The 12,340-nt window shown below is 38.6% G+C and overlaps 1 protein-coding gene across 16 annotated transcripts in view; it reads right to left on the minus strand.

Annotated features, from left to right (window-relative positions):
• LOC115769376 (protein phosphatase 1 regulatory subunit 12A) overlaps positions 1 to 12,340 on the minus strand; it is a 41,543-nt gene that overhangs the window by 20,052 nt on the left and 9,151 nt on the right. For 5 of the 16 annotated variants that reach the window (XR_004018740.1, XR_004018737.1, XM_030714165.1 and 2 more), the window contains exons 2-8: positions 11,502 to 11,614; positions 10,896 to 11,441; positions 10,751 to 10,836; positions 9,834 to 9,947; positions 9,679 to 9,772; positions 8,480 to 8,881; positions 7,967 to 8,077 (exon numbers count right to left, since the gene is read on the minus strand). Coding sequence is in view for 8 of the 16 variants with exons in the window: in XM_030714165.1 (XP_030570025.1) it covers positions 7,967 to 8,077; positions 8,480 to 8,881; positions 9,679 to 9,772; positions 9,834 to 9,947; positions 10,751 to 10,836; positions 10,896 to 11,441; positions 11,502 to 11,614 (1,466 nt within the window). In the remaining 8 variants the exon portion in view is untranslated. Of the gene's footprint in view, positions 1 to 7,966; positions 8,078 to 8,479; positions 8,882 to 9,678; positions 9,773 to 9,833; positions 9,948 to 10,750; positions 10,840 to 10,895; positions 11,442 to 11,501; positions 11,615 to 12,340 lie in introns of all 16 variants that reach the window. The other 11 variants (XR_004018739.1, XR_004018736.1, XM_030714164.1 and 8 more) reach the window with 3 other exon arrangements.

Below are 12,340 nucleotides of genomic sequence, written 5' to 3' on the forward strand. Positions count from 1 at the left end.
CAACATTATTTTTGGCCAAAATTCATGTCAAAATGGTACCCTCAAATATCCTATATAGACATGGGTCAATATTTCCCACCCCCATAACTCGGTCAAAACTCAACCGATTTTCAAAAGGTTTGGCTTTTTGTTCATGGTTTGGCCTCTATATCAATTCTGTATCAAAATCTGGCAACATTATTTTTGGCCAAAATTCATGTCAAAATGGTACCCTCAAATATCCTATATAGACATGGGTCAATATTTCCCACCCCCATAACTCGGTCAAAACTCAACCGAATTTCAAAAGGTTTGGCTTTTTGTTCATGGTTTGGCCTCTATACCAATTCTGCATCCAAATCTGGCAACATTATTTTTGGTCATAATTCATGTCAAAATGATATCCTATATAGACATGGGTCAATATTTCCCACCCCCATAACTCGGTCAAAACTCAACCAATTTTCAAAAGGTTTGGCTTTTTGTTCATGATTTGGCCTCTTTATCAATTCTGCATCCAAATCTGGCAACATTATTTTGGGTCATAATTCATGTCAAAATGATGCCCTTAAATATCCTATATAGACATGGGTCAATATTTCCCACCCCCATAACTCGGTCAAAACTCAACCGATTTTCAAAAGGTTTGGCTTTCTGTTCATGGTTTGGCCTCTATATCAATTCTGCATCAAAATCTGGCAACATTATTTTTGGTCATAATTCATGTCAAAATGATGCCCTCAAATATCCTATATAGACATGGGTCAATATTTCCCACCCCCATAACTCGGTCAAAACTCAACCAATTTTCAAAAGGTTTGGCTTTTTGTTCATGATTTGGCCTCTTTATCAATTCTGTACCAAATCTGGCAACATTATTTTTGGTCATAATTCATGTCAAAATGATGCCCTCAAATATCCTATATAGACATGGGTCAATATTTCCCACCCCCATAACTCGGTCAAAACTCAACCGATTTTCAAAAGGTTTGGCTTTTTGTTCATGGTTTGGCCTCTATATCAATTCTGCATCCAAATCTGGCAACATTATTTTTGGTCATAATTCATGTCAAAATGATGCCCTCAAATATCCTATATAGACATGGGTCAATATTTCCCACCCCCATAACTCGGTCAAAACTCAACCAATTTTCAAAAGGTTTGGCTTTTTGTTCATGATTTGGCCTCTTTATCAATTCTGCATCCAAATCTGGCAACATTATTTTTGGTCATAATTCATGTCAAAATGATGCCCTTAAATATCCTATATAGACATGGGTCAATATTTCCCACCCCCATAACTCGGTCAAAACTCAACCGAATTTCAAAAGAATTGGCTTTTTGTTCATGGTTTGGCCTCTATATCAATTCTGCATCCAAATCTGGCAACATTATTTTTGGTCAAAATTCATGTCAAAATGGTACCCTCAAATATCCTATATAGACATGGGTCAATATTTCCCACCCCCATAACTCGGTCAAAACTCAACCGATTTTCAAAAGGTTTGGCTTTTTGTTCATGGTTTGGCCTCTATATCAATTCTGCATCCAAATCTGGCAACATTATTTTTGGTCATAATTCATGTCAAAATGATGCCCTCAAATATCCTATATAGACATGGGTCAATATTTCCCACCCCCATAACTCGGTCAAAACTCAACCGAATTTCAAAAGAATTGGCTTTTTGTTCATGGTTTGGCCTCTATATCAATTCTGCATCCAAATCTGGCAACATTATTTTTGGTCAAAATTCATGTCAAAATGGTACCCTCAAATATCCTATATAGACATGGGTCAATATTTCCCACCCCCATAACTCAGTCAAAACTCAACCGATTTTCAAAAGGTTTGGCTTTTTGTCCATGGTTTGGCCTCTATATCAATTCTGCATCCAAATCTGGCAACATTATTTTTGGTCAAAATTCATGTCAAAATGGTACCCTCAAATATCCTATATAGACATGGATCAATATTTCCCACCCCCATAACTCGGTCAAAACTCAACCGATTTTCAAAAGGATTGGCTTTTTGTTCATGGTTTGGCCTCTATATCAATTCTGCATCCAAATCTGGCAACATTATTTTTGGTCAAAATTCATGTCAAAATGGTACCCTCAAATATCCTATATAGACATGGGTCAATATTTCCCACCCCCATAACTCGGTCAAAACTCAACCGAATTTCAAAAGAATTGGCTTTTTGTTCATGGTTTGGCCTCTATATCAATTCTGCATCCAAATCTGGCAACATTATTTTTGGTCAAAATTCATGTCAAAATGGTACCCTCAAATATCCTATATAGACATGGGTCAATATTTCCCACCCCCATAACTCAGTCAAAACTCAACCGATTTTCAAAAGGTTTGGCTTTTTGTCCATGGTTTGGCCTCTATATCAATTCTGCATCCAAATCTGGCAACATTATTTTTGGTCAAAATTCATGTCAAAATGGTACCCTCAAATATCCTATATAGACATGGATCAATATTTCCCACCCCCATAACTCGGTCAAAACTCAACCGATTTTCAAAAGGATTGGCTTTTTGTTCATGGTTTGGCCTCTATATCAATTCTGCATCCAAATCTGGCAACATTATTTTTGGTCAAAATTCATGTCAAAATGGTACCCTCAAATATCCTATATAGACATGGGTCAATATTTCCCACCCCCATAACTCGGTCAAAACTAAACCGATTTTCAAAAGGTTTGGCTTTTTGTTCATGGTTTGGCCTCTATTTCAATTCTGCATCCAAATCTGGCAACATTATTTTTGGTCATAATTCATGTCAAAATGATGCCCTTAAATATCCTATATAGACATGGGTCAATATTTCCCACCCCCATAACTCGGTCAAAACTCAACCGATTTTCAAAAGGTTTGGCTTTTTGTTCATGGTTTGGCCTCTATATCAATTCTGTATCAAAATCTGGCAACATTATTTTTGGCCAAAATTCATGTCAAAATGGTACCCTCAAATATCCTATATAGACATGGGTCAATATTTCCCACCCCCATAACTCGGTCAAAACTCAACCGAATTTCAAAAGGTTTGGCTTTTTGTTCATGGTTTGGCCTCTATACCAATTCTGCATCCAAATCTGGCAACATTATTTTTGGTCATAATTCATGTCAAAATGATGCCCTCAAATATCCTATATAGACATGGGTCAATATTTCCCACCCCCATAACTCGGTCAAAACTCAACCAATTTTCAAAAGGTTTGGCTTTTTGTTCATGATTTGGCCTCTTTATCAATTCTGCATCCAAATCTGGCAACATTATTTTGGGTCATAATTCATGTCAAAATGATGCCCTTAAATATCCTATATAGACATGGGTCAATATTTCCCACCCCCATAACTCGGTCAAAACTCAACAGATTTTCAAAAGGTTTGGCTTTTTGTTCATGGTTTGGCCTCTATATCAATTCTGTATCAAAATCTGGCAACATTATTTTTGGCCAAAATTCATGTCAAAATGGTACCCTCAAATATCCTATATAGACATGGGTCAATATTTCCCACCCCCATAACTCGGTCAAAACTCAACCGAATTTCAAAAGGTTTGGCTTTTTGTTCATGGTTTGGCTTCTATACCAATTCTGCATCCAAATCTGGCAACATTATTTTTGGTCATAATTCATGTCAAAATGATGCCCTCAAATATCCTATATAGACATGGGTCAATATTTCCCACCCCCATAACTCGGTCAAAACTCAACCAATTTTCAAAAGGTTTGGCTTTTTGTTCATGATTTGGCCTCTTTATCAATTCTGCATCCAAATCTGGCAACATTATTTTGGGTCATAATTCATGTCAAAATGATGCCCTTAAATATCCTATATAGACATGGGTCAATATTTCCCACCCCCATAACTCGGTCAAAACTCAACCGATTTTCAAAAGGTTTGGCTTTCTGTTCATGGTTTGGCCTCTATATCAATTCTGCATCCAAATCTGGCAACATTATTTTTGGTCATAATTCATGTCAAAATGATGCCCTCAAATATCCTATATAGACATGGGTCAATATTTCCCACCCCCATAACTCGGTCAAAACTCAACCAATTTTCAAAAGGTTTGGCTTTTTGTTCATGATTTGGCCTCTTTATCAATTCTGCATCCAAATCTGGCAACATTATTTTTGGTCATAATTCATGTCAAAATGATGCCCTTAAATATCCTATATAGACATGGGTCAATATTTCCCACCCCCATAACTCGGTCAAAACTCAACCGAATTTCAAAAGAATTGGCTTTTTGTTCATGGTTTGGCCTCTATATCAATTCTGCATCCAAATCTGGCAACATTATTTTTGGTCAAAATTCATGTCAAAATGGTACCCTCAAATATCCTATATAGACATGGGTCAATATTTCCCACCCCCATAACTCGGTCAAAACTCAACCGATTTTCAAAAGGTTTGGCTTTTTGTTCATGGTTTGGCCTCTATATCAATTCTGCATCCAAATCTGGCAACATTATTTTTGGTCATAATTCATGTCAAAATGATGCCCTTAAATATCCTATATAGACATGGGTCAATATTTCCCACCCCCATAACTCGGTCAAAACTCAACCAATTTTCAAAAGGTTTGGCTTTTTGTTCATGATTTGGCCTCTTTATCAATTCTGCATCCAAATCTGGCAACATTATTTTTGGTCATAATTCATGTCAAAATGATGCCCTTAAATATCCTATATAGACATGGGTCAATATTTCCCACCCCCATAACTCGGTCAAAACTCAACCGAATTTCAAAAGAATTGGCTTTTTGTTCATGGTTTGGCCTCTATATCAATTCTGCATCCAAATCTGGCAACATTATTTTTGGTCAAAATTCATGTCAAAATGGTACCCTCAAATATCCTATATAGACATGGGTCAATATTTCCCACCCCCATAACTCGGTCAAAACTCAACCGATTTTCAAAAGGTTTGGCTTTTTGTTCATGGTTTGGCCTCTATATCAATTCTGCATCCAAATCTGGCAACATTATTTTTGGTCATAATTCATGTCAAAATGATGCCCTCAAATATCCTATATAGACATGGGTCAATATTTCCCACCCCCATAACTCGGTCAAAACTCAACCAATTTTCAAAAGGTTTGGCTTTTTGTTCATGATTTGGCCTCTTTATCAATTCTGCATCCAAATCTGGCAACATTATTTTTGGTCATAATTCATGTCAAAATGATGCCCTTAAATATCCTATATAGACATGGGTCAATATTTCCCACCCCCATAACTCGGTCAAAACTCAACCGAATTTCAAAAGAATTGGCTTTTTGTTCATGGTTTGGCCTCTATATCAATTCTGCATCCAAATCTGGCAACATTATTTTTGGTCAAAATTCATGTCAAAATGGTACCCTCAAATATCCTATATAGACATGGGTCAATATTTCCCACCCCCATAACTCGGTCAAAACTCAACCGAATTTCAAAAGAATTGGCTTTTTGTTCATGGTTTGGCCTCTATATCAATTCTGCATCCAAATCTGGCAACATTATTTTTGGTCAAAATTCATGTCAAAATGGTACCCTCAAATATCCTATATAGACATGGGTCAATATTTCCCACCCCCATAACTCGGTCAAAACTCAACCGATTTTCAAAAGGTTTGGCTTTTTGTTCATGGTTTGGCCTCTATATCAATTCTGCATCCAAATCTGGCAACATTATTTTTGGTCATAATTCATGTCAAAATGATGCCCTCAAATATCCTATATAGACATGGGTCAATATTTCCCACCCCCATAACTCGGTCAAAACTCAACCAATTTTCAAAAGGTTTGGCTTTTTGTTCATGATTTGGCCTCTTTATCAATTCTGCATCCAAATCTGGCAACATTATTTTTGGTCATAATTCATGTCAAAATGATGCCCTTAAATATCCTATATAGACATGGGTCAATATTTCCCACCCCCATAACTCGGTCAAAACTCAACCGAATTTCAAAAGAATTGGCTTTTTGTTCATGGTTTGGCCTCTATATCAATTCTGCATCCAAATCTGGCAACATTATTTTTGGTCAAAATTCATGTCAAAATGGTACCCTCAAATATCCTATATAGACATGGGTCAATATTTCCCACCCCCATAACTCGGTCAAAACTCAACCGATTTTCAAAAGGTTTGGCTTTCTGTTCATGGTTTGGCCTCTATATCAATTCTGCATCCAAATCTGGCAACATTATTTTTGGTCATAATTCATGTCAAAATGATGCCCTCAAATATCCTATATAGACATGGGTCAATATTTCCCACCCCCATAACTCGGTCAAAACTCAACCGAATTTCAAAAGGTTTGGCTCTCTGTTCATGGTTTGGCCTCTATATCAATTCTGCATCCAAATCTGGCAACATTATTTTTGGTCAAAATTCATGTCAAAATGGTACCCTCAAATATCCTATATAGACATGGGTCAGTATTTCCCACCCCCATAACTCGGTCAAAACTCAACCGATTTTCAAAAGGTTTGGCTTTTTGTTCATGGTTTGGCCTCTATATCAATTCTGCATCCAAATCTGGCAACATTATTTTTGGTCATAATTCATGTCAAAATGATGCCCTCAAATATCCTATATAGACATGGGTCAATATTTCCCACCCCCATAACTCGGTCAAAACTCAACCAATTTTCAAAAGGTTTGGCTTTTTGTTCATGATTTGGCCTCTTTATCAATTCTGCATCCAAATCTGGCAACATTATTTTTGGTCATAATTCATGTCAAAATGATGCCCTTAAATATCCTATATAGACATGGGTCAATATTTCCCACCCCCATAACTCGGTCAAAACTCAACCGAATTACAAAAGAATTGGCTTTTTGTTCATGGTTTGGCCTCTATATCAATTCTGCATCCAAATCTGGCAACATTATTTTTGGTCAAAATTCATGTCAAAATGGTACCCTCAAATATCCTATATAGACATAGGTCAATATTTCCCACCCCCATAACTCGGTCAAAACTCAACCGAATTTCAAAAGAATTGGCTTTTTGTTCATGGTTTGGCCTCTATATCAATTCTGCATCCAAATCTGGCAACATTATTTTTGGTCATAATTCATGTCAAAATGATGCCCTCAAATATCCTATATATTTCCCACCCCCATAACTCGGTCAAAACTCAACCAATTTTCAAAAGGTTTGGCTTTTTGTTCATGATTTGGCCTCTTTATCAATTCTGCATCCAAATCTGGCAACATTATTTTTGGTCATAATTCATGTCAAAATGATGCCCTTAAATATCCTATATAGACATGGGTCAATATTTCCCACCCCCACAACTCGGTCAAAACTCAACCGAATTTCAAAAGGTTTGGCTTTTTGTTCATGGTTTGGCCTCTTTATCAATTCTGCATCCAAATCTGGCAACATTATTTTTGGTCATAATTCATGTCAAAATGATGCCCTTAAATATTCTATATAGACATGGGTCAATATTTCCCACCCCCATAACTCGGTCAAAACTCAACCGATTTTCAAAAGGTTTGGCTTTTTGTTCATGGTTTGGCCTCTATATCAATTCTGCATCCAAATCTGGCAACATTATTTTTTTTTATATATTATTAATTAGCGTTGACATATTTTTCCTTTTAACTGAATACCCTTTATAAAAATTGTAAATAATAATCGATATTCAATCACCAAAAGCTATTTCTATAACAATCGATTCGTTTCTTTAGGTTTATCGTAAATCACATGAATATCGTAATACTGAATACCGTAAGTAAAGAATTCAAAAAGAATCGCTCATACGCCCCATAATCCATACAAAACAACTATCAATAAATTTTCAAAGCCTCAGCCTTTAACTTGTAAGTTCCTTGCTTTTCATTTTTGATAACAAACTGCCATTTCTTATCCCCAAGTTTAAAACTACTTAAGTACTACCAAATATTAACTTATAACGAGAGAAAACTAATCTTTAAATAAACTTTCTTTCTACTCTGTGGTTGAAACTCACCTGCGTATAGGTGGGGTGAGCACAGTTGTTGATGGTGAGCTGAGCGTCGTTGATGTTGTTGTAGTCGTTGTTGTCGCTGCTGTCAGCATCGTAGCTGGAGCGATTGGTTTCCTGTGTGAGCAGCAGACGAAGATTGAGAGAGCGAGAGAGAGAGTGGAAGAGATAAAAGAGAGAGAGAGAGAGAGAGAGCAAAACATTAAAGAGAGTCGCTACATTAGATTAAACAGCACATCTAAGAGAGGTAGACGACATTGTGCGCACTGCCTAAATAAATGTTAAGAAGACTTTGTTGTTGGTGCAATGAGAATTTGTCGGGGATATAGATACACGATATAGATACACTATATATATGTATGCATAGAGAAGCTAAGCAAAAGCAATAATTATAAAGTTACAGTTTAGAATTAACAGTTTACAGTTCTATTAATTGTTATCAATTACTTGCTAGTTAGTTACAGTTAGTTAGGTGTTATGACTAGGAGTTGCGAGTTTTTCTATTGGCACAAAACAAACCTGAAATATACTGAGTTATCTTTGAGGGAGGCCGATCTTTGTACGCTATAAATTTGACTTGGATTTGCTGTAGTAGCTGCTGCTGTTGCAGTTGTTGTTGTTGTGTTGTTGGTGTATGTGTTGAATGTTGTTGTTGTTGTTGTGGTGGTTGTTGTGTTGTTGTAGTTGTTGCTGCTGCACCCGCTGCTGCTGCTGACGCTGGTTGTGCTCACAGTTTTTCCCAACAGCAGCGCGCTCTTATTGTTATTGTTGTTGTTGTTATTGTTATTATTGTTGTTATTGCTACTTTGGTTATTGTTGTTATTTGCATTGCCGGGCAGAGCATTTGCCGTCGTCGCTGGCAGTATGGGACATGAGTTCGCCTTTATGCGTGCCCGCAGCTCATTGTACTTTTGATAGAATCTGCACGGATCAGGGCGGGCAGATGGGCATATAGGCAGTTGGGCGGATGGGCAGAGCACAGGCAGGCGGGGCGAACGGGTTGTGGCAGGCGGGCGGGCGGGTTAGAATTGGATTTTTGATAAGCGTTTGATGAATTGGTGCGATTTGGTGAATTGTTGTTGTTGTTGTAGTAGTTGTTGTTGCACATAAGAAAAAGAACACACAAAAAAAATAGCAAAACAAAACAAATTTTAAATAAAATGTAAAAAACGTTCGTAAGGTTTTTCTTTTGTTTACAGTTTGTGCTTCACAATTTGCCGCTGCGCCGCAGCTGAGACCCGAATACTCTCTATAGAATTTGAACACTAAGCGCTGCCCCTTTATACAAATATATATACTTCTTGAAATTTTTATCTGATTCATTAGCTCTTTCGAGTGGAGACAACAGTTGAACAGTTGAGAGTGTGGCTAATTTTAAAAGTTCGATAATGGCCAATTCAATGAGTACGTTTGTCTGTGTCTGTATAATGAGGTGTTGGGGTGTAGTGGTGTGTGTGTATGTGTGTAAGCTGCGTGAGGTGTTTATTGATAAGCGGCGCGCAATCAGCAAAAGTGAAACACAAACGGCAAATTTAACCGAAAATGTTGTGCGATTCGTGACACATTAAATATACAATTTGTTAAAATATTAAATGCGGGTTAATTTGTGTGTTTGTCGTGGAGTGAACATGTGTGTGTGTGTGTGTGGCACGCATTTGTGTCTAGTTAAGCTAGGTGTGCGCCTGTGTGTGTGTGTGTGTGTGTGCGGCTCAACTTACTTTTGATCATTCTCAAAGCTTTGCGTGCGCCGCAGGATGACATCGTTGGCGCTCTCATTGGCACTTTTGCCGCTCAGCTCTTTATCAGGAACTTCTGCAAAGGAATATAAAGATCAAATTATTAACTGTTTAGCATTAGGGGATATATTGCTTACGATTCTTAGTGGGACTGTCGTTGGGCGTGCGCAGGGTTTTGCGTCGCCAGGGCGCCTCCTCCTCAGCAGAATGCTCGCCAGCGTGTATATGCTGATTGGGTTTAACATTTTCAGCTGTAAAAGCAAAATATAGACACATATTAGATAATGACATACAGAATGAGTTTCGGTTTAAATCGGTTAGTCTTGGCTTAATGCAGGCTTTAAGCACATTGAGGGGTGGGCGAATAACTGAGGATCTCAACAAATTAGCGACTACCTTCGCTCTCGGATAGACTTGTGCTGTGTGAGCTCTCTGTCGAATCGCTCAGCTCTGAATCGCTTTCAACATCAACATCAACATCATCATTATCATCAACATCATTATGATCCTGGGCAGCAGTAACAACTGTGGCAGCAACATCATCATCATTGAGCGCAACTTGATCGCTGGCGTTAAGCGAACCGCTCGCAGCTGCAGTGTGCGGTGTGGACAAAGACAAGACACAAATAGAGCAGAGAGAAAGAGAACAAGAGGATAATGGTAGCAGGCAGAGAAAGTGGGGAGGGATAGAGATAGATTGAGAGAGAGAATTACACAAACTGTTGACTGGACGTTGAGTTTGATGGCATTGATGATAATAAAGATGAGACGCAAAACATGAAAAGTGGCAGCTGGAGATGAGGTGAGACGTGGACATGGGCGTGAACAAGGCTGTGGCAAAGTTTGTTTTGTAATAAATGCTTGAAACTGCGTTTTAACGCGCATGTGAGCCTAATTGAGTGGCACGAGTGTACAAAAACAAAGACACGCACAAAGTTTGGCATAGAAATTAAAGAAAACTTTTTTTTTATAAAAAATATGCAAATAAGCAGCTGCGCTCGGAAAGGCATTGAGGGAAGGTCTTTGAAAGTTATCTGGAATTGGTTGTACGCACCATCCTTAGCGGCATCAGTTCTCACTTCGACGCGTACGAGTTTCATTCGTGCTTTGTCCACATGATTTTCAATCGCATCTGAGATTCTGCTGCAAATAAAATGATTTGTAATTAATCTTGTGATTCGATTCTGATGGCCACTCACCTGATTTGACTAGATGGACGCCGTTTGTTGCGCTTGTTGGCGCGCAGCTCTTCAAGGAATTTGACCATTTTGCGATCGGCCACATCGATGCAGGTTTGGCCAGCATAATTGGGTATATCCATATCGGCCAGGGCCTCCACCAGCATTTCAGCTGTCTCCTTTTGGCCCCAGTGTGCGGCAGCATGCAATGGTGTCCAGCCATCGTTATCCTGCCTATCAACATTGCAGTCACGGGCCAGCAATAGACGTAGCACTTTCGTATAGCCCTTGGCGGCGGCCACATGCAACGCCGTTGCACCAGTTTTTGGATGCGGCTGATCCACTTCGGCCGCATCGCTGCGCTTGGCATCTTTCAGCATGGCCTGCTCCTCGGCCCTACGTGCCTGATCCACATCAATATTCAGCTCCTGCACCACCTTTTCCATATAGTTAATCATGGGCATGTGCTGCACATCGATAGCCAAGTCCAGCGCCAGATCGCCATCGCTATTCACGGCAGCCACATCGGCGTTGTGCTCCACCAGATAGCATGCTATGCTGACAAAGCTGTAAGTGAGACTGCGATAAAAAGCTGTGGAGGATAGGAGGCAGTATGTGTTTACTTACCCGCAGGAGGCGGTTGCATGCAGCGGCGTCCAGCCCTCGTTGTCTTGCCGATTGATATCGGCGCCGTGCTCTATTAAAAACTCAACCATGTCGAGTTTGTCATCGATGCAGGCCTGTAAGACAATGTTGAGGCTTAGATTAATCAAACTTAACAAGAGTGTATAAGAGTATAAAATGGCTTTAAGCTGTGACACCCGTTTAAGTAGCATTAACAAATATTTAAAGTTAAGGTGTTACGATCCGAAAACTGTGCTACATAAAAATGATAAGAAATTCATTTGTACACGCGTTTGATAAAGTGCATTCATTTAAATGTCTAGAAGGAATTGGGCTACTAAACTTCTCATTTCAAATCAATTCATTTCGAGGAAAGGCACTTGAATAACTTAACAATTGACTGAAGGCTTTTTTAAACCAATTTGCACTTTTTGTTCACAGTTGATAAATTGATGCCCTTGTTTACTGTTTGCCAATTGCTTGTTTTATAGATTTACTAAATACATTGCAATATAAATCTATTGTGGGAATTTTCTTTTCATCTTCGGGTTCAACTGCCGTTCATAGACTCTTATACTCGCTTGCTTGTTTTTGTATAAGTAACTGTGCCATGTTTTAATAGCTCTGCTACATTTTCTGTTTATCTTGCTAAAAACGCTAAAGTAAACAGACGCACACAGATATACAGACATATATTCGCTGCGACTGGAACTGAGCGCGGCACATGGACAACATTGTTTATGCGGATTTCCGTTGAAGCGAAGACATCGCCGTTCGCTCGTATGCACAATGAAGACGACAACAACAACAACAATAACAACGACGACGACGACAACCGATGA

This window comes from Drosophila novamexicana, unplaced genomic scaffold, assembly GCF_003285875.2.
Source record: "Drosophila novamexicana strain 15010-1031.04,08,12 unplaced genomic scaffold, DnovRS2.1 tig00004554-arrow-pilon, whole genome shotgun sequence".
NCBI classification, from domain to species: Eukaryota; Metazoa; Arthropoda; class Insecta; order Diptera; family Drosophilidae; genus Drosophila; species Drosophila novamexicana.